Source organism: Coenobita brevimanus, chromosome 46 (genome assembly GCF_032717465.1).
Source record: "Coenobita brevimanus isolate Jiangsu-jjx chromosome 46, ASM3271746v2, whole genome shotgun sequence".
Lineage (NCBI taxonomy): Eukaryota > Metazoa > Arthropoda > Malacostraca > Decapoda > Coenobitidae > Coenobita > Coenobita brevimanus.
Genome location: NC_136999.1, coordinates 41,309,327 through 41,334,848, shown reverse-complemented (window position 1 = coordinate 41,334,848; position 25,522 = coordinate 41,309,327). Strand labels below are relative to the sequence as shown.

The following is a 25,522-nucleotide window of genomic DNA, read 5'->3' as shown; positions in this document are numbered from 1 at the left end:
GGCCAGCAACCCTATACCCTCCTGGTCACCTGCCAAACGTGCGAATCCAGATGGCCCTTCTATCAATCTGTTACCTTGTTCTGCTCCTGGCTTCACTTCCACAATGAGTCAAGTCTCACATTATTTTCACGTATTAGATACAGGGATATTTATTCATAATTAAAGAATAGGTATTGTGGTGTTGAGATAAATAACCAAATACAACTTCACTGTGAGTGTGGTGTGTGAGAGAGATGAGAGGCCAGACATGCTAAGACTAGCACTTTTAGACATACACAGGGAGAGTAAAGGAGGGTGAGAGAAGGATATAAATTCTGTATATATCTAAGTCATGGGGAAATATATATGTGTTAATACTGCATATGCAATTAATACTACCTTATTGAGATGTATGATGTGCATGGTAGAGTTGTAACTTACACCTACTCATGTACGTATCTCCTATGCCTGAGAGACAGTGGCATCTCTAAATTTAGCTGAACTGTTCTGGTTCCCGGGGCGGGAAGCAAGGCAGATCAGATCACTTTTAGCTCTCGTCAGAGGGAGACGCTCTATTCTGTTGTTCTCTCTTGTTGCAGCTGTACTTTTCTGTGGCATAATAAAGAGTGAGAAACACACCTGCTCGAGTTTTTCTGATTCACCTGCACGCCACCTTGCTCCTCTTTCACAGGCTCATCACCGCCAATCTCAGTGGCACTGTGGCAGCAGAGACTAAAGCCGGGAACATTATTTGGTGGCCTAGTGCTGGGATACGAAAGGTGCCGAAAGGGACTCTATTTAAGTGAAGTGAGCAACCTTGGAACCGCTCATTGCATCTTACTCTTAGGTGGATAACAGAAAATCCAAATTCCATTTTTCCCAAGGGAGTAACTGCGGAGTGAGATGAAGGACAGAACAGTGAGAGCAGGAAAATCGGAGTAGTGAACTCATTCTCTCAAGATTAGCATCTCTGTCTCTAGCAAATCTGGCAAAATATCTCTCTGTTATGGGAGACAGACCAAGGCCAGCATGGAGAGGGGTGACATTATCCTGAAGGCATCTGGCAATCCTGGTGAGGTGCGAAAGAGTGGGCCGCTGTAGGCCACTCTAGGCGAGAGTGGAGGCAACGTCTCAGTGTGGCTAGAAGGAGGAGACTGGACGAATGTGTGTGACTTCTGTGGAATTGCAGTGCGAATCTACCTGGATTTCATCATCACCTGAATAAACCTAGGTTAGTGTACATGCATATCATTCCACAACACATACACTCTACGATCAGCATATGGTAGAACAGGAAATGTGTGAAGATAAAGGTTTCTCAGTCCCTCCTTAAAATTGTTGTTGTCTGTGTATCTTGTCTGTGTCCCGTTCTCTATTGCTAAGTCATAACTAATCCATTTGTGTCAGTCTAAACTTCCTGTGACTGGGAAGAGAATAGTTGCTGGCAAAGATTAGATGGATAAGCTGAAAAGGTTGGGACGAAAGATTAAAGGAGATATGAAACAACCAACAACTGAGGATGGAGCTGTCTCTTTAGAACAGGAAGTGGGAATTAGAGTCTGGTGAATCAGACTTAGAATCAAAATCAGACATAGACTTACATGAGTGGAGAATAGAGATGTTGGATGAAAGTATACAAGTAATAGATGATATGAATGCAGGAAATCTTGGGGATAAGGAAGGTAGCCAGGACACTTCTGAGCAACTGAATAATGAAGACTGGAACGTTTTCCGTTTGCATTCTGCACGTACAGACGTCGGAATAAGTTCGTTTCCTTTTCTGTGTATATATAACACTGTTCAATGGAGAGGTATCCCCTCCTCGTCCCTTCCTCATAGTCCCACACTCCCACCCAACCCCCCCCCGCTTTACTATCCAACCCCATAACCCCACCAGGTACCCTCCATACTCTCGTTCACAGCCAGCTAGGGATTTCTGTACTTCAAGCACATCTCGAATTATGTGTAGTCTGAACAACTAATAAAGAAATAGTGCAGTATATATCATAAACCAAGTTAGGAAAAAGTTTACTACACATTGAGAGAGAGAGAGAGAGAGAAAGAGAAAGAGAGAGAGAATGAATGAATCTGTTGTGATTAAATGTTGCGGTAGTAGACACCTCTTTTACACACACACACACACACACACACACACACACACACACACACAGGCGTTACAAGGAAAAGTTAGGATCTAAGTAACTATGCAGCGGATACCGTAGAGATACTTCTTGTTTGCCTGGGAATGCGTATCCAATTCACATATATTCTAGTGTAAGATCCTGCTGATGAATCCATTACACTTCTCTACTGTAGTTTTAACAATGTCCATGTTGAGTCAGTTCCATGTGGAGCAGATCTTGCACGTGAAAAAGTTTTCACGTAATTCTGCTGGTAAATTTTTTCATTTACAGCTTCCAACCATGGTTGTGTGCCGAGTCCGTGTTAAGAGTAAGCAACCTTCAATGTAATGATTGTGAAACCCATTCAGATTTTAAACACTTTAATGAGCTGACCTCGTAGTCTACGAGTTTCTACTCAAAAAAGTCCCACAGCCCTTAGGCGAACCTGATACCTTAGTCTCCTGAACTCTTTTTAACCCCTTAACCGTGGGGTGTCACTTTTGTGATTCTGTGTTATTTTGAATTCTCCCGGGCTTTCAAGTGGTGGCTTGTATCATCTATCAGTACTGCCAGTGTCCAACAATAGTCAGCGCTCCTAATGTCATCTGTACTCCCGTCCATTGTTGACAATTTAGCCATTTCTCCCCGTTCTCGACTCCCCTCCCTACCTCCCCTCCATTACCCTCTCCTCTCGCCTGCCCGGCCATGGTGTGTCAAGCAAATCTTCCCCAGAATTTTCCACTGATTTTATCCATTAAAATAAGCCCTATGCCCTATTCTTATACAAAATAATATATACAAAAAAGAAATAAGGTAAGTGATAGTGCCATACACCTGGAATTGGCTAATTATAACCTGACAACACCTCACATGCACTCGTTTGCTAATTTTCCCTGATAATTTCCCCTTGAAATATGCCTTATAATCTATTCTCGTAATAAAAATATATATAAGAATGGAAGGGAGAAGCCTAAGTGATATTTACTTTCACTTGGAACTACCTAATTTGTTATGTATTGTCGAGATTTCCTACCAATCATTTCATAGCAAATAAATTAGCAGCTGTCACTCTACTGACATTGTCAACCCTTGGCTGCCCATATACGCCACATCATTCGACTCCTTGTTGTCCTATGAGGTGAATTCATGTTGCACTCATGCCCCACCATTTCTGTTGCTTCTGCGCCCATTGCAAAGGGCCCTGTAACCTCTACCCCTAGAATAACTTGTGTGGGAAACAGTAAAGGAATAAGTGACTCAGCAGTGGAACGTGAACTGGCAGAATTATCTATGATAATGATGGATAGTGACTTTGATCCTTCGGGTGAATCGTGTGATGTGCCTGGGGAGGAAATCGTGACAGAAACTCCAAGTACGAGTGCTTCAGTGTCCCAAGTTCGTCCTAGCTCCAAGGGAAAGGAGGCCTTAGTGCAGCAAGGGAAGGAATTTGAGAAGGGAGTGAAAAGGAGGCAGGTTAGCCCCGGAACAACGGCCCCGAGTGACCCATCCCACCATGAGTCCCGAGGTGAATCACCTCCCTGCTCTCCCTGCCCCACTTCATTTATTTCTTCCTCCTCTTCAGCAGAATTTTCTCCTGAGTCTTCGTCGTCGGAGTCTCCACCAGCACCTACAATGAAGGTAGGCCATAGGGGAAGTGGTAAATCCCTGACTCATAAAAGTAGAGTAGCAAGTAGAGTAAGGGCTGCTAGTGCTACACGGCAACCTAGGGTCAGTCAGAGTGACCTTGAAACAGCCCAGTCTGCCTCACAGCCACCCTCCACCCTCACCCACCCAACACCGCCACGAGAGGGAACCCTGGACGCCTTCGTGTGGACGGAAGGTTCCGATTTCGTCCCTGAACAACTCCATTTTGACGAGAGTTCCTCAGTGATACAGCCTGCCTTCACTGTTGATGAGGATGCTGAGTGTGTGGACTTCCTTTTGGCCTTCCTCGATGATGGAGTCATGCAGCACATATGTGATGAGACAAATAGGTATGAGTCACAACGTGCTGTAAGTGATGCAGGTGCAGCAAAAATGCAATAGTGGACCATGCTTGGAGTGCAGGAGCTGTATGTGTTCCTCGCCCTCATGCTTCTCATGCCACATTCAAAGAAGCATGAGTTGGAAGATTACTGGTCCATGGACCCCTTACTACCCTCACCCATATTCAATAACTACATGGCCAGAGATCGTTTCTGGAACATCATGGGAAACCTGCACTTGCCAACATCAATGTACCTTCCCAGACTGACCCGCTCTGGAAGATCCGGGAGATTCTGAGCAGAATGAAGGATAAAATTGTCATTTTTCCACCCATTTCAGAAGGTTGTCATAGACAAGTCCTTGGTTTTGTTCAGAGGACGTCTTAGGTTTGTACAGTACATTCCAAGCAAACGTCATCGCTTTGGAATCAAGTTCTTTGTACTGTGCGACTGTAAGACGGGGTACATCCTTGACTTCGTCATCTATTCAGCCAGCACTGTCGATCTGGACAAAACACACCCCCTTGGATTCTCAGGCTGTGTAGTGAAAGTGCTGCTTGAAAGGTATTTTGGTGGGAATCATGTGCTGTATACTGACAACTATTATACAGCACCGAAACTTGTTAAATACCTTTCAGAGCACTGCACCGGCTCCTCTGACACTGTGAAGAGCAATCGTGCCAACTTCCCCAAATTCCCCGAGGCAGGAAACTTGCAGCTAGGAGACATGCACCTATGCAAGTCTGAGAAGATGCTGGCAATACGGTGGCATGACAAGAGTGTCGTGCACATGCTTACCACCATACACAAGGGGGAACTGAAAGACAGTGGGAAGGTCGACCGAAGGACAGGCGAACCTGTGAGGAAGCCTGATGCTGTCATCGACCATAATATCAACATGCAGCTGGTGGACAAGTCCGACATGATGATTAGAGAGATCAACTGCCTCAGGAAGAATACTAGGTGGTACAGGAAAGTTTTTCTGCATCTCATGGACATGATGATGCTGAACGCCTTCATCCTGTACAAGATGAAGGTAAAGCCACCCAAGTCCTCCCTGAGTTTTTATTTTTTTTATGTGTCCGACTCTGGGGATAGACTTTACACCCTGCTTGCAAGGCCCAGCAGTCCTCCTTCATATCATACACCTCTCTACATGTCACCACTTCGGCACTAACACCCACCATCCATATTGAATACATGCTAGGGCTGTCTCATACAGGACTGGTGTATTGGTATTAGCGGGGGTACTTTTATGGCATGTCGGCAGGTCATCTGGTAGATCAGGAAAGTCTGCTTTTTATGAAATTCAAATCCTTAAACTGTTCCCTGCCCCAGCCGGGATTCGAACCTGGGTCCATCAGGACTGCAGGCCGCCTCTCTACTGCCAGGACTTGAATTCAGCAGCTGCTTGAGAGATATGGTAGGGTGACAGCAGCAGCTCCAAGGCGCCATTCTGTTAGACTTCCTGACAGACTTGAGCAGAGGGCGTACATGGATCGGCACAGACAGGTGCAAATGCCTGTCACAACCAAGAGGAAGGCTGCGATCCGCAGGTGCCAGATGTGTGCACATACCACCAGACGCACACCTGAGCACAAACACACCTCTTGGAAGTGTGCTGAGTGCCAGGTTCCCCTCTGTGTTACCTGCTTCTTTGATTACCACAGCCTGAAACAGTTCTAAAAGTGCAAGTGGAAAATGTAAATAATGTGTAAATAGCAAGTGAAGGCAATGGATGTAAATATGATTGAACAGTGTAATACTGTATAGTTTTATAAGTTACTCCAAGTGACAGGGCATAACATAGTGTAAGTAAAATAGAAGTGTAAATATTGAAAATACAAGAGAAAATGTAAATAGAAATGTAAATAATTAGTAATATAAGAATATGAGTACAAATATTTGAAGTTATGACAGTGAAAGTGAAACCTTGGATTTCTACATATTTTACTGAAAGAGAATGTGAATACCTACAGTGACAATTCACTACTATTACTGAAGGAAACTTATGGATAAAGACTGCAGATGTATACAAGTGTTATAAAGTAATAGGAATATAAAGTGTGATTGTTTTTTTGAATAATATATGACAAAATACCAGCGGGGAACGAGGACGGGTTGGAAGCTCGTATGCACTCGTAATTAAAATTGCTTTCACAGTGATTTTTTTTTTGGAGTATGGATTCCAAACTATTTGAAAATCATATAATAGTGTTTTTAGTGATAATATCTGGCTCTAGTAATCATACTACGGGATGTCGGGAAGTGTAAAGTGGAGACTTAGTTACCCAACTTCAGAAGTCTCCACAAGTCCTACGGTTGTCGACGAAGGCTCAACAAACATCCCAGGAGAAAGTTGGAGGCATGTGCAATATGCATTTGTAATTATAATATTCTAGGGCTAATAACTGATTTTTGGTAAATATTTTTAAAAAGTTAGTCAGAGTGCCAATATCTCCGTGGGACGAGCACGGATCGGCGAAAACATCCCTGCGGAGTAGGGGTTTAAGTCGACGTATGTCTATTTCAAGCGATCAAAATTCCACAGCAACTCAGGAAGTGGCTGTATTAAGGATCTATAGACTGTGAGAACAATCTCTTTATTCCTAGAGAGAGAGAGAGAGAGAGAGAGAGAGAGAGACAGACAGACAGTCAGACAGACTTGGAATGGTAAGAACAATCAGGAGAAATACTGACAAAAAAGTGAATGAGAGGAGAAACTGAAGCAGAGAGGAGGAAAACACGCAAGTGAAAAAATGGAACGATGTTACAGAAGTGACACAGGGACGGAAGCACGCACACACACACACACACACACACACACACACACACACACACACACACACACACACACACACACACACACACACACACACACACACACACACACACACACACACTTTCTGAATATTTTTCGACCAATCTGTCTGTGCCTGTCTGTGTACGGCCCCTCCCTCCCTCCCTCTCTCTCTCTCTCTAGATCCTTTGTCTCATCCCCAGTTTCCTTTTCCCTCCTTCCCCTTTCACTATAGCTATCTGCTCAGTCCCTACCTTCCTTCCTTTCTTCTTCCTTCGTCTCTTTCCCCTTCTGTCACACCCTCCTTACCTCACTCTTCTTTCTCCCTTCCTGTGTCACAACTTTGTCTTACTATTTTCATCTGTCACATGTGTTACCCTTTTTTCTCCATTACTCTCTCCGTATTTCTTTAATTGTACTACATCCATTTCCTTCACTGCTTTCTTCCCCCAGTAATAACTGCATGCTCTTTTCTCCCTCCTCTCTCAGTCTCACCCTGTCACCCGAAATCTTCTCTTTCATTCCACTCTTCTCACTGTCTTTCCCTTCCTCCCCCCTTCTCCCTCCCCTTGTCTTCTCTTCTTAACATCCTCCTCCTCTTTCTTGACATAAAAAATAACCTATTTTCTTCCCAACCTTAATCTGTACTTTCTATCTGCAAATTTCTCTAATTTCTCTGTTTCTCTCCCTCTCTTTTTACTTGAATGTCATTCGTTCTACTCAGCCTCAGTGCTTTCGTCTTATCCTGCTTAGTTTTTCTTTCCCTGTGTCCTTGCCAGAATAACACACTTTCTTGCTCCTCCCTGTTACCTTGCCTCCTTTTCTAACTTTTCTCATTATCGTTCTCAGTATTCCGTTCAGTAGCTGTCTTTCCCACTTTCTCTTTTTGTTATCCCTATTTCTTTGTTTGCTCCATTCCCATTTCCCCTCAGCTGTCTCCCCTTTTGTCTCTACTTCCCTGTGTCCCGGCCTTTCAATTCACATCTCGCTTTTCTCTTTCCCTTTCACACTGCTTGTATCTCATTTCACCTCTCACTGTCTCCACACTCTGTTTCTTTTCTTAAGTCTCATTGATATCTCCTTGCCTCTCCCCTTTTTGTTTTCTCTTTAACTGTCCTCTCATTTCTCATTTTTCCATTCGCTCTCCCTCCGCCTGTCGCTCCCTGTCTTTTAGCTCTCTCTCTCTCTCTCTCTTTCTTTCTCTCTCTCTTTCTTTCTCTCTCTCTCTCTCTCTCTCTCTCTCTCTCTCTCTCTCTCTCTTTCTGTAGTAAACTTTTTTCCAAACTTGGTTTATGATATATACTGTACTATTCCTTTATTAGTTGTTCGGACTACACGTAATTAGAGAGGTGCTTGAAGTACAGAAACCCATAGCTGGCTGTGAGCGAGAGTATGGAGGGCACCGGGTGGGGTTATGGGGTCGGAGAGAAAAGTAGGGAGGTTGGGAGGGAGTGTGGGACTATGAGGAAGGGAGGAGGAGGGGATACCTCTCCAACGAGCAGTGTTACAAACACCTTTGTCCACAGAAAAGGAAAGGAACTTATTCCGACGTCTGTACATTTCAAACAGTGCCTGAGTGTCAAACTAGTTCCGAAATGGCCACTGGTCTTACTGATGAAGGCACTTCTAGTGCAGAGGAGACTGTGATCATTGGAGAACAGGCTGCAGGAGCACCCCTGGACATTATAACAGATCCTCAGATTTCACTAAGCTCTGAAATTAATCCAACCACTTATGTACCCACTTTCACCTCAGGCATGTTTAACACCCTGCAGGTTTTTGGACAACAGAGGCAGTATCATTTATTTCCTAATGCTCCTTATGCTAATCCTTGTGGCCTTAACTAACAGTGTTGACATGCAAACCCATGTTAATCCTCCTATATGGCATGTACTGTACCTAATATGGCAACTACAAACCTTACTACTGCTACACTTCAAACATTACCACCTGTAGAGCCGGTTAGTCAATGTCAGGGACCTTTCATTGCCCAGTCACCTTGGAACTCAGACTGTATAAAGGCGTTGCCTACATCACAGCCGACTATGCAGTTTACTGGGGAAGATGACTATGACATACATAGGTTCCTAAGAGACTGTGAGGCTCAGATACATAGACTGAAACTTGCTAGTGATGGGGAAAAAATTTGGCATGTTAAAGCTAATATTAAGCCAAATTCCCAGGCGGCTGAAATGCTTGAGGCCTCCATTTTCCAAACCGGACCCACTGCTGAGGAATATGAGAGGTTTAAGGAAGCTCTGATAAATACATTCAAAAGTGACTGCTGTGTCAGATGCTTGGGTGTTCAGATTGGTAAATAGTGCACAGCAGTATCCAAACTGTACTGAAGGCCAAGCTCACGTGAAGGCAGGTAGGTGTTATGTGGAAGCTAGCAAAGCCTTGGTAACTTCAGGCTGGGGAGACATAACTGGGGGATTGTCTTATGAGAACACAGCTTATTTTCTAGAGTACCTCTAGTACTTGCTAGGCAAGATAGAGTACTTAGGCAGGCGAAAAGACCTCGTGAAATAGCCTTTCATGACTTGAACTTCAAGTTAAAAGTGAAGGCAGAAGGAGAGGGCAGAAGAACTGTCTTAGGCGTGGACACAGAGAAACAAAACTCTGCTGATAAGTTTTGTCCTGTGTGCAATAAGGCTGGTCATATGGATAAAAAGTGTTGGCAGGCTAAAAAGGAGGCACGCCAGGCAGCCAAGGCAAACACAACTGCCACGTCTGGGTCTAGTACTTCTCGTAAAAGCAATCAGGCAAAAAGTAACCAAGTAACCAGCCCACCATAGCATAACCAAGCCAAAATCACAAAGCCAAAGGTACAAAGATGGTATGTCATACAAGGGCAGTGTCCTCATTCCTCGGACTATTGCCCCATTGTCATTGCCAATAGGGAATAACTAAGTAGCATGGCGAATTCGGAGGGAAGCTCAGAGCCACACGCAGAAATAACCCGAAAACGATGCGTGTGTGGCAGCTATAAAAAAGGTGGATTTATTGTCAATTCCTTGGATGATAGGGAAAGGCCAGGTGTCTTTGAGAGTTGACACCAGGGCATGTGCAACAAATATTTCTAGTAAAGCACTAGAAAGACTAAGGCATCTGATGCCTCATGCACATGAGACGTTATCAGCACCCGATGTGATTTTGACAGGTGCGACAGGGAGTAAAATGAAGATTGTAAGCCAGGTACCATTGACACTGAGGGCAGATAAACGATCTCCTGTATTTCATGCTACATTCTATGTGGCTGAGGACTTCTCTCTGCCAGCTGGTGGGATATTAGGCCTTGAGTCCATGGCAGAGTATAATGTGATTATACACCCTCAGAGACATTCCATTTCCTTTAATGGAAAGGAGTTTGTGGGCCTTGTTCCCTCAGCAACAAAAGCTGGAGATAGTGGCATCCAACAAGGAGCCATTCAACCAGTTGTTACCCTAACAGGTGTAGAGGGAAGGGAATCGCCAGACGAACACAAAACGGAGGGTATGGGCTGGAAGCCGGTAAAAGCTGTAATGAGTGGGAATCATCACCTGCCCAGTCGGACTGTTTGCAAAATTCCTGTCTGAGTACCTGATATGTCGGTGGGAAATGACGTAGCTTGCTTAACGGAAACCGTAAAACATAAGGAATTGTTGCTGGAGTCCACCCTGAGCAGTGTCGGACAAGACCGGATGACACCCCTCTTCATCACAAATATGAGAGGTGGCGCAAGTAGCTCAGAGATAGTTGTTATGTAGGCGACTTGATATGCTATGTTGCCCCCATAAGGGAAGTTGACGATGTACCTGTGATCTCTCCAGTAGTTACATTGCAAACAATGACTCAGTTGGAACCTACATGTCTAGGGAGAGGAAGTTTGCTAGGACAATACGTGAAGGTAACAGACAATGTTAACCATAAAGCACGAGAACCGCTGGGTAGGACTGGTAGGGTCATATTAGTTTGTGCCCTGGGACAAATCCGATATATGTGCCTGCATACCATCTACCACACAGCCAAAGGAAAGCAATGGAAGAGGATATTGCAAAGATGCTTCATGGTGAAGTCATTCAGCCTTCCTCCACACCTTGGAAAGCACCACTCTTTCTGGTACCTAAAAAGGATGGTGGTGTGAGACCTGTTGTGGATTTCTGGCAAGTGAACAAGGTATCCGTACCAGATCGTTTTCCGATTCTGCATCTCAGACTAACTAAAGTCCCTGGGTGAGGGAAATACCGTTTTCACCTGCCTAGATCTAGCGTCTGGGTATAGGCAGGTGGAACTGATCAAAGAGTCTCGTTCCATCACTGCCTTTAGCACTCACTGTGGGCACTTTGAATTTCTCCAGATACCTTTTGGATTGAGTAATGCTCCTTTGACATTTCAGAGGATGATAAATCAGTTGTTTGGTGACATGTTAGGGCAAGACGTCTTAGCGTATCTAGATGACTTGAAAACTGTAAGCAAGGACATGGACACTCACTTTAATAAGTTAAAACGAGTGATGGAAACGTTAAAGTCCATGGGTCCAAAAATCAAGCTGTCAAAGTGTGAGTTCCCAAAGTCATGTGTTAGATTTCTAGGGCACTTAGTCGACGGTGATGGCAACTAGGCTCTTCCGGATAAGGTAACTGCCATGATAAATTTCCCAACACCCAAGTCCAAGGATGACATTCACCCGTTTTTCGGGCTCACTGTCTTCTACAGGAGCTTTGTCCATAGGTATGCTGCTATTGCATCACCGTTAACAGTGCTACTCAAGAAGGATGCAGCATGGAAATGGGGATCATCAGAAGAGAAAAACTTCAACGATTTCAAGAAAGCCATGATTGAAGCATGTGCGTTAGTGTTTCCTGACTTTACTCACCTGTGCACGGACGCCTCAGGTTCAAGTGCACACCATTGCGTATGCCAGTAGGGCACTAAGACCCCCAGAAAATTACTTGGCGACACAGTTGGAGACATTAGCAGTCATGTGGGTGTTAGGACATTTCCGGGATATTATCTTCAGCTATAAGATAATTGTTTTAACTGACCATGCACCCATTGGTGACTTGTTCAAAGGGAAGAACCTGCATGGTAAAGTCGCATGTTGGTTCAGCAAGGTAACGGAGTTTGACCCAGAAGTCAGATATTTGCCAGGCCATCGAAATGTTGCTGCCAAAGTGCTGAGTAGAAACATTGCTGCTGCCATGTCTGAGGATATCCCTCTCAGTGGGTATTCCCCAGACACAGTAAAGCAGAACAATGTAATGGTGCGATGTGGTTTCAAGTCATCTATGCCCTGGAGTCAGGCGAAGAGACTTGTTTACCTGAACTTCTGGTACCGATGACTCACTTCCACCTTCAACGAGGTCTTTTGTATAAGAAACCACTGGAGAAGTGCACTGTGTATCAATTGGTTGTTCCTGCTACTCTACAGCAAGCCGTGTTACAGTTGGTTCATGATGTGCCTCAAGCAGGTCATCCCGGACGTGACAGATGCATACGTGATGCAGGAAAGAAGTACTATTGGCCGACCATGAGGAAGGACATAGAAGCCCACGTTAGTCAATGTGTCAAGCGTGCGGAAATACGAGGAACAACTGGACCTCCAACTCCCAACTTCGAGTATTCCCTGCCAGAAAAACCTTGGGATACATTCTTCATTGATCTATTGGCATTGCCAAGAAGTCATCAAGGCTCACACTATTTAAAGACGAAAACTGCAGAGGAGGTGACGCACGCTTTTGTAACCTCCGTGATTTGTCCATACTCTACACCCAAGGTATTGCTCAGTGATAATGGCAGTGAATTTCGTAACCAGGTGTTACAGGAAATCTGTCGTACATATGGGGTAAAGCAAGTCTTTGTTATGCCTTACAGTCCCAAGAGCAATGGCCTTGTAGAGAGGACAAACAGGATGATATTGAAAGTCCTGTGACCAGTGATCAACTAGATGGAGAATGACTGGCAACACTGGTTACCACACGTAGCAGCTACCTTAAGCTCCTCAGACAATTCGTCAACTGGGAAATCTCCTCATTACATCCTTTATGGAGAAGAGAAAGTGTTGCCGTACGATTTGCTAGCTGGACCTTCTACTCCAGTGTATAATTCTGATGATTACAACAAGGTTCAACTTGCAAAATATCAGTGCATTCATAGTGAAGAATAGAAAAGATTAAAAGCCTCTAGAGTGGAGATGATGGCGAAACAACACAAAGGTACTCAAGAAAAGATGCTGGAGGTAGCGAGAAGATGATGGTCCAGAATCCTGAAAGAACTTCTAAGCTCAACCCTAAGTTCCATAGGCCATGTACAATTATGGAAATAGTGTGTGGACATACCTATAGAATAAGGAATGATGTGAATGGAACTCAGGAGATAGTACATGCTTACAGGATCAAGGCAGTAAGTCAAGAGCAAGGCCTAACTAACCGATCATCTGAGGTGTTGTCCCCTCTGTCTTCGTCGCAGTCTATGTCGTCGTACAGCCGATACCAGGAGCACTGAAGAGCCCACTAGGAGAAGTCATGGTGGTAGAAGACGCTGTCTGCGTGCACTACCCTATGGATGACTATCTTCAAACTCCAGACACTGTAAGACGTGTTTTTGAGGGATTGCTTAACTTAAAACACCAAGTGATAGAGATGGGGCGGTCACACAACTTGAAACAGCAGCTGATGGAGATAGGAAAATTACCTGACCTGAAACAGCAGCTGATTGATTTGAACAGTGAAGCTTTCGTACAAGCCTTACATGCATTAGTTGTTCAGACTGAACATATAGATAGGCTCTTAGACAGGCTTACTGAATTACATGTCGCTTTACCAAATACAGATTCTGCTCTTTCCCAGCATGTCCATGCACGTACTAAGAGAAGACTTGTGGATTGTCTAGGCATCCTGTCTCAGAAGCTCTTTGGTACAGCACTAGACAAGGAAGTAGTGCAATTGGGCAGACAGATGCATGATTTTGCATTGGCGGCTAAGGCAAATAACAGGCTAATCGTCCACACATATGAACAACTAGTTGAGTTCACTAACAAGGCTAATGAGATAATTGTGACTACCAACCATCTCATAGGAATTGTGAACAGTATCCAAACTAACCTACCAACCATAACTTAGGGTTAATCGCAGAGTATTTTCATGCTGATGATGAATCAGTCACTGCTTTGGAGTTGCATGCAGCCAATATGGTGGACGGCTTAGTCAATGCAAGTTTGAAAAGGGTTTATGCATTATTGCTTCCTACTCATGTTTTAAGCAGTGCTCTTGACGTAGCTGTAGTGAAGCATGGACTTACACAACTTTTTGGTATAAATCAGCTGAAGTATTATTATCCACTATTGGAGGCCGTGTTGACCCATGATGGCATCCTGATACTGGTATCCATGCGGAATACAATAACATACCATGCATGGCGGTTCATTCCTTTCCCTTTTGCTACTGCTAACAACACACTTGTCATTTTGAAGGAGGGTCCAGAAGTGTTAGTTGTGTTTGATGACAAAAGGTATATAGCAGAAACGACTGTGGATGAGTTTGAGAAGTGTAAGGCTTCCTTTCACGATCTCCATGTATAAACTGTTTTCCGTTTTGTCTTTAAACTGTACCTTCAAAGGTAGAGGAGTGTTAGATGGCCTTGTTGGACACGAAGACTTCTTCTTCATTGCAACGATGCACTTTCCAACCCATCCAACTGAAGTCAGTTTTCCACGGTCATGTACATGCGAAACAGTACTTCTTCTTTCCTGAGACAGAAGATGTAACCCTGATGTGAGCATCACAACACCTGTTCCTTAAGGTAGTCGGATACTATGTTGCACCCGATTTTTGTGAGCTGCACAGTAAAGAGATGGTAATTCTACCTAACAAGTAACGTCTAGCTTTGTCGGTGAATTTCTTGTCCCAGTTACGACCCTTTCTACCTTTATTTAGTGTTTCTTTGTTGAATGTGAACAGGCTGTCTCATGTGTTAAACGGAATGGAGTTTGTTACTTACCTGAACAAGACTGATTTAAAACCATATGTCTGTCCTATCTTCCTTCATGTCTTTCTCCTTCCTCTTTTGGTCCTGGCGTTGGTCTTCAACTTCTTGTGGTCTTGTCCTGTGTTTGTGTTTGGGGCTATTCTCTGAAAGGCATTAAAGGGGGAAACCCACGAAAACCACAGGCCTGAGTAGTTAGCGACCCTACACACTGGTTAAGCTACACAGTAGTTAGGACTACAGTGTCGACAGGGATGTCAAAAAGGTGTGGCCGAGCAATGTTCAGGTTCTGGCATCATTTCAACAATGAGTTAAGTCTCACACTATTTTTACATAGTAGACACAGGGATGTATATTCATAATTAAAGAAAATGTATTGTAGTGTTGAGATAAATAACCAAATACAACTTCACTGTGAGTGTGGTGTGGGAGAGAGATGAGAGGCCAGACATGTTAAGACTAGCACTTTTAGATGTACACAGGAAGAGTAAAGGAGGGTGAGGGAAGTATACAAATTCTGTCTATATCTAAATCATGGGGAATGTGTTTATACTGCATATGCAGTTAATACTGCCTCATTGAGATGTATCATGTGCATAGTACAGTAGAATTGTAACTTACGCCTACTCATGTACACCTGGGGAAAGTTCCACCTTATACTCCTACCTGCCAGTTAAGACCTTTCTGCGTGAGACAACGACTAGTGAAGAAGTAGCGAGACACTCAAATGTCTGGTGCCACTGTGTGGGAGTGGAGAGATTCAGGGAGGAGGAAGGCAAGGGGGAGGTGATAGTTGCTACCCTTTACTCTTCCATCCCCATCCTTCTCACACGGTTACCAGATATATGAATGTTGGTTACTGCTTCGCTTAACACTTGTCTCACACTGATTATTTCGACGTGGCGAGCGAGTGTATAACGCGGACCTTTCCCCGGCTGTACATGTCTCCCATGTCTGAGAGACAGTGGCGTCTCTAAATTTTGCTGACCTGTACTGGTTCCCAGGGTGGGCAGTGAGGTAGATCAGATCACTTTTAGCTTTCGTTAGGGGGAGACCCTGTATTCCATTGTTCTCTCTTGTCGCAGCAGTACTTTTCTATGGCATAATAAAGAGGGAGAAACACACCTGCTCCAATTTTTCACCTGCATGCTACGTTGCTCCTCTTTCAAGGGCTCATCACCACCAATCTTGGCAACACTGTGGCAGCAGAGCCTAATGCCGGGAACAATCTGGCGTCTTTGTGAAACACTTTTATACAAAATACATAGTACTCAAAATGGCTGATGGTACTTTCTTCCAGAACCTGAACTGTTTTCAGATTCACAATGGTTTAGTTATTGCATGTGGATTTATCCCCGAAGTCTCCTTGCAGGGCGATGATTCTCTGTCGCTATAGGCCATGAATGAAGAGGAGCGTTCACTCATCCAATCCCTTACTATGGTCGCCGGTTATCCAGTGTCTACCTCTTGTCACATGGCCTTAAATCAGTCCCATGGGGTTGTGTATTCTCGTGACTTGATATCTTATTCTGCTTTTTCCTTCTTGGAGGGGCTGGCTCTTCAGGGAGTCGTAGTAGTACAGAGAATTATGGAGAAAGTTGATGGGGTTCTAACACCCACGCCCACTCTTATCTTGACATTTGATTGTGTTACAGTACTTTGCCAGAGGTTGTCATTGCTACGTAGTGCAAGCTTAAGGTTAAACTTTATGTTCCCTGACCTAGAAGGTGCTATTATTGTCAAAGGTTAGGTCATCTCCGCCGTTCCTGCCAGCTGGAAGCGTCTGGCCTTCCCGAGGTCTGAGGAAATTGTGGTGGTGTTTCCCATGGTATGGTTGATTGTTTTCAACCCTCTAAATGCCTGAACAGTGGAGGAGCACATGTGGCCTCCTTAAGGGATTGCAATGTGTACAAGTTTGAATACGAGATTGTTTCTGTCTGAACAAAGGAGAAAATTTCTTTTTCTGAGGCAAAGGCCAGGGTAAGGGAGAGATTCATTCGCCCTGGGGTTACCTTTGCTGCTGCCTTGTCTCGCCCTAAAGCTACCTGGCAGGTGCTCCTGCCATCATACAGTATCCCATTAACCTCTTGGGTTTTTACTTCCTGGCCTTCTAAGCCGGGAGGTTCTTCTGAGAGGGTGCAGCCTGAAAGCAGTTGTGCTTCCACTAGGGAGGTGCCTCCTGTCTCAGGGGGTGTCCTCTCTGGGGTGGTGCTTCCTGCGTCTAGAAGTGCCTCCCCCATCCCAGAACCTCCTGCTGCAAATGTCCATGTTGACACTACACCCTGTCTTGACACATCCAGAACTCCCAACGTCCCTCCTGTGTATGGTTAGCATTGCCGTGGCTCCTCAGAGAGCTCAGAGATAGAAGCACTGCTACCAAAGATCTCTGCTGTGGAGCCCACTACTCCTACTCAGGATGCTCAGGGGTCGGGGTGAGTGCAGGCTGGGTATGGCGTTTCACTGATGGCCCAGCCACCACCAGACAGTGATGGTACCCAGGTCGATGATTTGCCTGCTAAGCTGCATGAGGCCTGGCCCTCTCAGGGTTCCAGTATTGTGGGCTGTGCTACTGATTGTGCTTCTTCTCATGGTGGTACTGGCTGTTCTACTCCAGCTAGTAGAACTTGCAATCCCCCTATCAAGCCATCTCTTGCTCAGCCACATTGTCTGGCACCCCTTCTTCTTCCACCAGGTTATCATTAGTCGGGCGGCACACTGTGCACCATAACGGTTCCAAACCAAGTGTTTTTCCACCTCCGAGGAAGAGTATTGTAAGATTCTCCTCTTGCTCGTCATCACATTTGCCAGTGGATGTTCGACAGGGTGAGGGTTCCTGTTGCTGGGCAGCCTCTTCCCAAGGGCCTTCCTAAGCATCAGTCTAAATTCGTTCGCTTGTCAGGATGTATACAGTCCCTCACTTAATCATCATCCCTCCACTATGGGTTCTATCATCCAGTGGAATTGTCGGGGTTTATATGCTGACTGTGAGGAACTGTGTCGTCTTGTTTCACAATTTACTCCTCTATGCATGTGCATGGTTGGTGATGCTCTTCCTTCCTGTTCTTCTGGTTACCATGCTTTTTATTCTGATCCTGCTGGACCAAAGGCGTCATGGAGGTGCTGCTGTCTTCCTTTGCCAGGATATTCCACAATCATCTGGACATCTCCACTCGCCTGCAGACTGTTGCTGTCTGGATGTTTTTACATAGGCAGTTTACAGTTTCCAGCCTTTATCTTCCTCTTAGTGCTATTGTTGAATGGGATGATCTGGAATGCCTTGTTCATGGCCTTCCTTCTCCCTTTCTGTTACTAGGAGATATTAATGGTTACCATCCACTATGGGGTAGCAGTGAAAGTAACCCTCGGGGTACTATTCTGACCTCTTTAGTGGAGGGTGAAGAGTTGGGCATCTTAAACTCCAATAAGATGGCTTATTTCCACAGCCAGACTGGAACTTTTACTGCCACTGATTTGTCCTTATGTGCAGATGATGCTGTTTTAGATTATTCCTGGGGTGTGTTGCCAAACCTATATGGCAGCGACCATTTTCCGTTACACCTGACTGTTAATGCTGGTGGACATCAGTCTTCCTCTCTGGCATGTGGATAAGGCTGATTGGCTACATTTCAGGGAATTAAGTTCCATTTCCTTTTCTGTCAGTGAGTTTGGCTGTCTTACTAGGGCAGTCTCATTTTTCACTGACATGTTGCACTCAGCAGTCCTATTATCTATTCCAAGAACAAAGGGTCAGTTTCTTAAACATCCACTTCCCTGGTGGCACCCTGATTGCAGTTCCACAGTGAAAGGCAAACGAGTCACCTTCTCTCGACTTCGTCATCACAGTGGGGATCCTCAGTATTTGGTGGCGTATCAGAAGGGATGAGGTCATATGAAGCAGGTTTTAAGGGAGGCCAGGCATTCATCCTGGAAAGGTTATGTTTCCTCCATCAGTTTGGGGACTTCCCTCACTCAGGTGTTGGATCAGGTAATGAAATTTTCAAGAAAATTTACTGTTCCTTCCCCTCCTGTTCTATCTGCAGCTGGTGGAACTGTGGCTGATCCATTTGCTGTTGCAGAGTTGTTTGTTGATCGTTTTGCCAGCATGCCACAGAAGGATGCAGATTCGCCTATCACTTGTCAGTATTGACGCCTAGAATCTCATGGTCTCAGTTTTGTGTCTTCTGTGGGAGAGTCCTATAAGTGTTCCATTTTCATTTTCTGAACCCCAGGCGGCTCTATCGCAGTGCCATGATTCCTCTCCTAGTTATGATGATATTACTTATACCTTCTTATGTCACCTGTCTGATGAATCCCTTTCGTTTTTGCTTTCACCATTTACAGTAATGAGATCTGGTGTTCTGGAGAGTTTCTGGCTTGTTGGGGTGTTGCTGTAGTTATCCCTAACCAGGTAAGGACCACCTACATGCGACGAATTATTGGCCTGTTTCTCTGATGTCTTGCCTATGTAAATTTCTAGAAAAGATGGTCAGTGTTAGGCTCGTGTGGTTTTTTGGGGGAGGTGACTTCTTATCCTCTGCCCATTATGGTTTTCGAAAAATGTGATCTACTTCTGATGCACTACTGTTCTTGGAATATTCTGTCTTTGACGCTTTCTCCACTAACCAACACCTGGTCACAGTCTTCTTCGATCTGGAGAAGGCATATGACACTGTCTCGCGTCATGACATTTAACTTTCTCTTCATGAATTTGGTCTTTGTGGGCGCTTGCCTATTTTTATTCAGCAGTTTTTATCTAACCCATTTTTAGGGGTCTGAGTGGGAGGGGTGCTTTGACTACTTTCTAATGCCCGTGCACTGGAAGATTGAGTACCACAGGAGAGTAACCATAGTGTTTCTCTCTTTGCTATGGCCATTAACAGCATAATCAGTGTACTTCCTGACATTGTACGAGGCTTACTATATGTCATTGACCTCTCAATTTCCTTCACTGCATCTAAAAAATCTCTGACAGAGAAGTTCCAGCTGGCTCTTAATAGAATCTCCGGCTGGGGAGCGTATCGCCTTCGTTTTTCTTTAACAAAGGCAGTTGTTATGCAGTTTTCTTGTCTTCGAGGGGTTCACCTAGACCCGGACTTGTATGTCTATGGTTGGAGAATATCCTGTGTGGAAGAGACGTGGTTTCTGGGTCTTCTGTTTGATAGATGAATAACCTGGGTTCTTAATAAAAGCTTTGAGTCTTTTGAGGGTTTTGGCTCATACTTCTTGGGGTGCTGACCGAGAGACCCTGCTCCTCTTGCACAGGTCCCTTATTCTTCCTAAACTTGGATATGGGTGTGAGGTCTACTCCTCTGCAACAGATGCCCATCTCCAGTCGTTAAATTCTATGAATCATGCTGGTGTACTTCTGGCAACTGGGGCAGTCAGATCATCCTTGATTTTAAGTTTGTTGGTGGATGCTGGTGTATTCCACTTGGATTTGCGATGTCAGGTGTTGATGATGATGTGTTGGAATCTTTTTCACCACATCCCACTCTCAGTTTCTTGTGTCATAGTCTCTCCGGATTCATGATCTATTTTTGACACCCACCTTAGTTTCCCAAAGCCCTTTGTGTACAGGGTCCAGTCTGTTATGTTAATCCTCTCTGTTCCGAGACTGGCAGTTTGTCCACATCGGATCCCAAGGATGGGTTCCTGGCTACTCCCTCATATAACATTTTGTAGGTCTTTTGTTAAAAAAAAAAAGGGTTCACCTCCCTCTCAGGCATCCCTCCTGCGATTTTATATGGTCTCAAAATCATTTTTACTCTTCCCCAATCCGTTTTTGCGATTTTTAGTGACTAACATAGTGCTCTGTCTGCACTGGAGTCTTTTAATGCATCCCATCCATTGGTTTTATCAGTTTAAGAGAGGCTTTTTCTTCTTGGCCGTCGTGGCCGCCATGTGGGCTTCTGTTGGGTTCCTGCACATGTTGGTGTGGTGGGCAATGAAAGGGCAGATACATTATAATGCTAAAGCTGCATCTTCTCAATAGCCTCCAACAGACTACCTGCCTCCTGCTTCTGATGTAACACCTTACTTGTGGTACGCAAATTGTATGTGTTGGCAGAGACACCGGGATGCTGTTGCTCATAATAAACTAAAAGAAATCTTTCAGAGAGTGGTTGTACCAAGGTTTCTCCCCTCCATGTCTCGGCGATTGGAGGTGGCTTTTGCTAGGTTTCGCACTGGGCACTCACGACTTATGCATGGGTTCCTCATGAGCGGTGAGACTCAACCGTACTGTGATGATTGCCTTGCTCCCCTTATTGTCTGTCTCATGCTGGTCGATTGTTCGAGTATGGGGGACCTACGTCATAGATTTCTCCATTAGCATAAGGGAGTGGATGGTCCCTACCGTCTCTCCTCGATGCTTGGTGGAACCTCTAGCGGTTTTAGTGATATTTGAAGTTTTCTTCAGGAGGTACGCCTCCTTCTACTTTTATAAGTTATTTGTATTATATAAATTAATCTTTTATTATTTTCGTTATTTTATTCGTACTAACAGATATTTTTATTTTGAATATGCACTTTTTATTTGCCGTGTTTTTTACCTTGTTTTCCCGTGGTATATGATCCTGGCAGTTGTGCCGCCAGAATATAGTACAATCAATCAATCAGTCATTCTTTTATCCCAACCCCCTAACTATCGTCTAATTGATTTAACATCCTGTGTCTCAAAAGCTTTCAAGTCTATTCTTAACAGAAAAATTTTTAAGTCTCTTTCCTATCACAGCCTTCTTTCTGATCGTCATTATGGGTTGCATCAGGGATGCTCCACAGGCGATCTTCTCACCTACATTTCAGACTCCTGGTCATCCTCCTTTCGGGACCTGGGCGAATGCTTTGCCATTGCACTTGACATCTCAAAGGCTTTGGATCGAGTCTGGCATAAATCTTTAATTTCCAAACTGTCCTCTTAAGATTTCTATCCTTTCATCTGTGCCTTGATGCATAGCTTCCTTTCTGGTCGTTCTATAGCCGCTTTTGTTGATGGCCATCGTTCTTCTCCTCGATCTATCAACAGTGGTGTTCCCCAGGGCTCTGTCCTATCACCGAGTCTCTTCCTTTTATTCATCAATGACCTTCTAAGCTGTACATCTAACCCTATCCACTCGAAGGCTGTTGATTCCACCCTTCACCTTTCCATTCACTTCCCGCAACGTCCATCTCACCAGTTACTTGAACAAGCAAGGGATGAGGCTATGGCATATCGAATGTCTGACTTGGCTCGTATCTCTGACTGGGGTAGAAAATATCATTTTACGTTTAATTCATCAAAGACTCATTTTTTACACCTATCAACCTGATAGAATCTTCCACAGGAGTACCCACTAATGTTTAATAATATCCAGCTCCATCCTGCATCATCGTTGAACATGCTTGGGGTTTCATTCATGCGGGACTTATATTGGAAAGATCATATTACATCTCCAAAATCTGCTTCTAAGAAACTAGGTGTGCTAAGCTGACTCCGTACCTTCTTTACCTCTGTACAGTTGTTGACTTTATACACGGGCTTTATTCACCCCTGAGTAGAGTACAACTCTCATGTGTGGGAAGGCTCCCCACATACAGCTCTTCTCAATAGGGTGGAGTTAAGGGCATTTCATGTCATTAACTCTCCTCCTCTTACTGGCTCCCTTCAACCTCTGTCTCTTTGTCGCACTGTTGCATCTTTATCTCTTTTCTATCACTACTTCAGTGGTCACTGCTCCTCTGAACTGTCTGCTTGCATCCCTCCACCTCTACGACGGGAGCGTAGCACCCCTCCAGCAACAAACTCTCATCTCTTTTCTGTCCAACTCTCAAATGCAAGAGTTAACCATTACTCCCAGTCCTTCATTTATGCAACAGATCAACTCTGGAACTGTCTCCCTCTGTATTTCCTACTTCCTATGATCTCCAGTCTTTCAAATGCAGTGTGTCCAGGCACCTCGAAATGAACGGATCTTGAATTTGACTCAATTTTGTACTGTTATTATTGTTATTATTATTTTTTTTTATGAAGGAACGGTTTACGGGCTGTTGGCCTTTGGTTCTTTCTTCCTTGCACTAAGGAAAAAAAAAAGCGAATGCCCATGAAATGAATGAAAGTTATGAAACTGAGTACTTTGTTGACTGCTAATGACCACGAAACACATCAGTGAAACATCTGTAGGGGCCTGAAGGTGATCTGCTTGCTTCTAGGACTTCAGCAAAATTAAACAAAGCACATGTGTTTTCTTTGTTTATGGAACAGTCGAGCAGACGTTAAGCATTACACACAAAAGGAATGGCCAGTGCTACTGAAAGATATGGCTAGAAGGTTCAGCTCTCTTCACAAACCTTTTGTTGACCCTGAAAAGGCATTCATGCCTCCACTTCATTTGAAACATTGTTTGGTGAAGAACTTTGTGAAGGCCATGATCAAGATGGTGTTAGCTTCCACTACTTGTGTGTGTGTGTGGGGAGGGGGGTATCTGAATGTCTTTCATTTCAGTACATTTTTCCTTGTTCAGCTACCATCATGAAGCAATAATATATCAGAGAGAAACTGTGAAATTGTGACACGGCGAATAGGCAGTAACTGTACAGTGTGTTAACTGTTACTGAGTTGTTGAACATTACTAAATTTGGAGGAAATTTTATGCTGACTTTGAATGTCTATATTTGGTGTGAAACAGTAATAATCAGTTCCATACATCACGATCTTTGACAGGTAAAGGGTCCTGAAGCCAGTCACTGTAGTCAAGATTTTTTTAAATGTGGGTTACTGATCTCCATCTCTCGTGACACTAGATATACTGCACTTCATCTCATAGGGATTCTAGTTGAATGTGAACAACAAATCATTTTCACCGCATCCTGCCTTTTAGACTACTATACTGTTACCTCCAAAAGTTCCAATCCCCTTCTTGCCTTTCTGTAACTTATGACACTATTAGTTAGGGTAATTAAAACTAACTGTTGATTAAAACTAACTGCTGAACAAACCAGACAAACTGTGGTGACTTTATGCAATTTCACCGAAACTACTTAACAATTATGAGTTACTGAACTGAAGGGGAAAGAGCGGAACTTTTGAAGGCAATAATACCAAATGATTATACTAAATGTTGAAACACTAACCTCCCTGAATACTTGGCCTGCCATACCAGACCAGGAGCCGTCCTTCGACCGCATGCCCCACTCTCTGTCATCTGGCCTCACGTACGAGTACCTGAAGTTATTTTGTTGTTAATGGAAGATCTCTCTAATTTACTGCATACAGTAAATCTAAAGATGTTTCATATGTAATGGGGGAGACAAAATTATATAATTCCGTAAAGTTTCTATGAAAGAAGCAAGTCTTGTTTAAGAGTACTAGTAGATGGGTGTTTGGGTGCCACCACACCAAGGCAGGAACCAGGCTTGTTCTGACGCGAATTGTCTGATTATGTATGTTAGGAGTAATGCTGGAATAAGAACACCTCGTATCACTGGGTCACATTCTGACTATAATGCTTCTTATTGTTACATGCATCATGTCTAACAGTGAGAATGGGTAGGTCAGAATGTGACACAATGAAACCAGGTGTTCTTATTCCAGTGTTACTCCTAACGTACAGTCATAAGAAAAGCTATCGTTACCCTTCAGAGCAATGCACTATGACAAAACGACGATGTGTTGTTGAATGACGGGACAGGAATCTTTGTACTGCAAAGCCGTCAATGTCGGTTATGTGAGACACAGATATTAAAATTTGTGTAATAAAAACTAATTAGATCGTTTAGCCTCTGTGCATAGAGACAATAAGTTTTATTATCTGGCACCGAATTCATTAATTTAAATAAAAATATAACACAATGATGTAAAGTCGGCAACACACAAGCAGACTGGCAATGAGTACGTGCACCCATGCCAGGCTTATGATAGTACTTCAGCTGATACAAGCCAAGTTAGTAAATTTCAGTGTAAACATATAATAAACGCTGAGTAAAAGGAAAATAATACATATTCAGTCTCATTGCTTTAATCTTTTGTATACCTACCCCCTGCTTCCAAAACAGCCTCTAGGCGTCTGAATCATCCATCTGAAGCATTTAACCACCCATCTAAAGCAAACAAATGAACTCGTGCACCCCTGCTAGACTATCATAAAAAAAAAAAAAAAAGTCGATGCCTATAGATTTAATACCCCTCAAAATAATTTATTTGGTGTAATCTGTAGAAAATAAGTGTTGAATAGTAGGAAAATAATAAACGTGCCGAGTTTCATTATTAATCCCCGGCGGGGCGCACAGGATAACGCAAACACGTCCTATATATTTCCCCGCCATATGGCACATTCTTGCTCATTACTCCAACTCTTGTAATGGGATTGTGATATGGCAACACTAGATAGGGGAGGGGCGAACAGCAAGGACCTGTCCACATAGCCCAGCTAACGTTCGTTTTGCATGGAACATTCCTGGGGTAACGATAGTTTTTCTTATGACTGTACATAAGTGGACAATTCATGTCAGAGTAAGTGTGGTTCCAGCCTTGGTTTGCCGGCGCCCTTTGAGATACTGGTTCCATATCTGTAGTGGAGTGGGATATGGATGTGTGATATCGCCATGGCTGTTCAGTGTGGTATAGTGAAGGCTATTAGTCTAAGGAGATGTGCCTCCAAAGCGTTAAAAACTAAACAATTTCACCCTTATTTTC

The 25,522-nt window shown here is 44.0% G+C and overlaps 1 protein-coding gene across 1 annotated transcript in view; it reads right to left on the bottom strand.

Moving 5' to 3' along the window:
* LOC145398705 (putative glutamate receptor) overlaps positions 1-25,522 on the bottom strand; it is an 88,541-nt gene that overhangs the window by 49,473 nt on the left and 13,546 nt on the right. Inside the window, exon 4 of the mRNA XM_080271507.1 lies at positions 23,962-24,052. Within this exon, the coding sequence (XP_080127633.1) occupies positions 23,962-24,052 (91 nt within the window). The remainder of the gene's footprint in view (positions 1-23,961; positions 24,053-25,522) is intronic.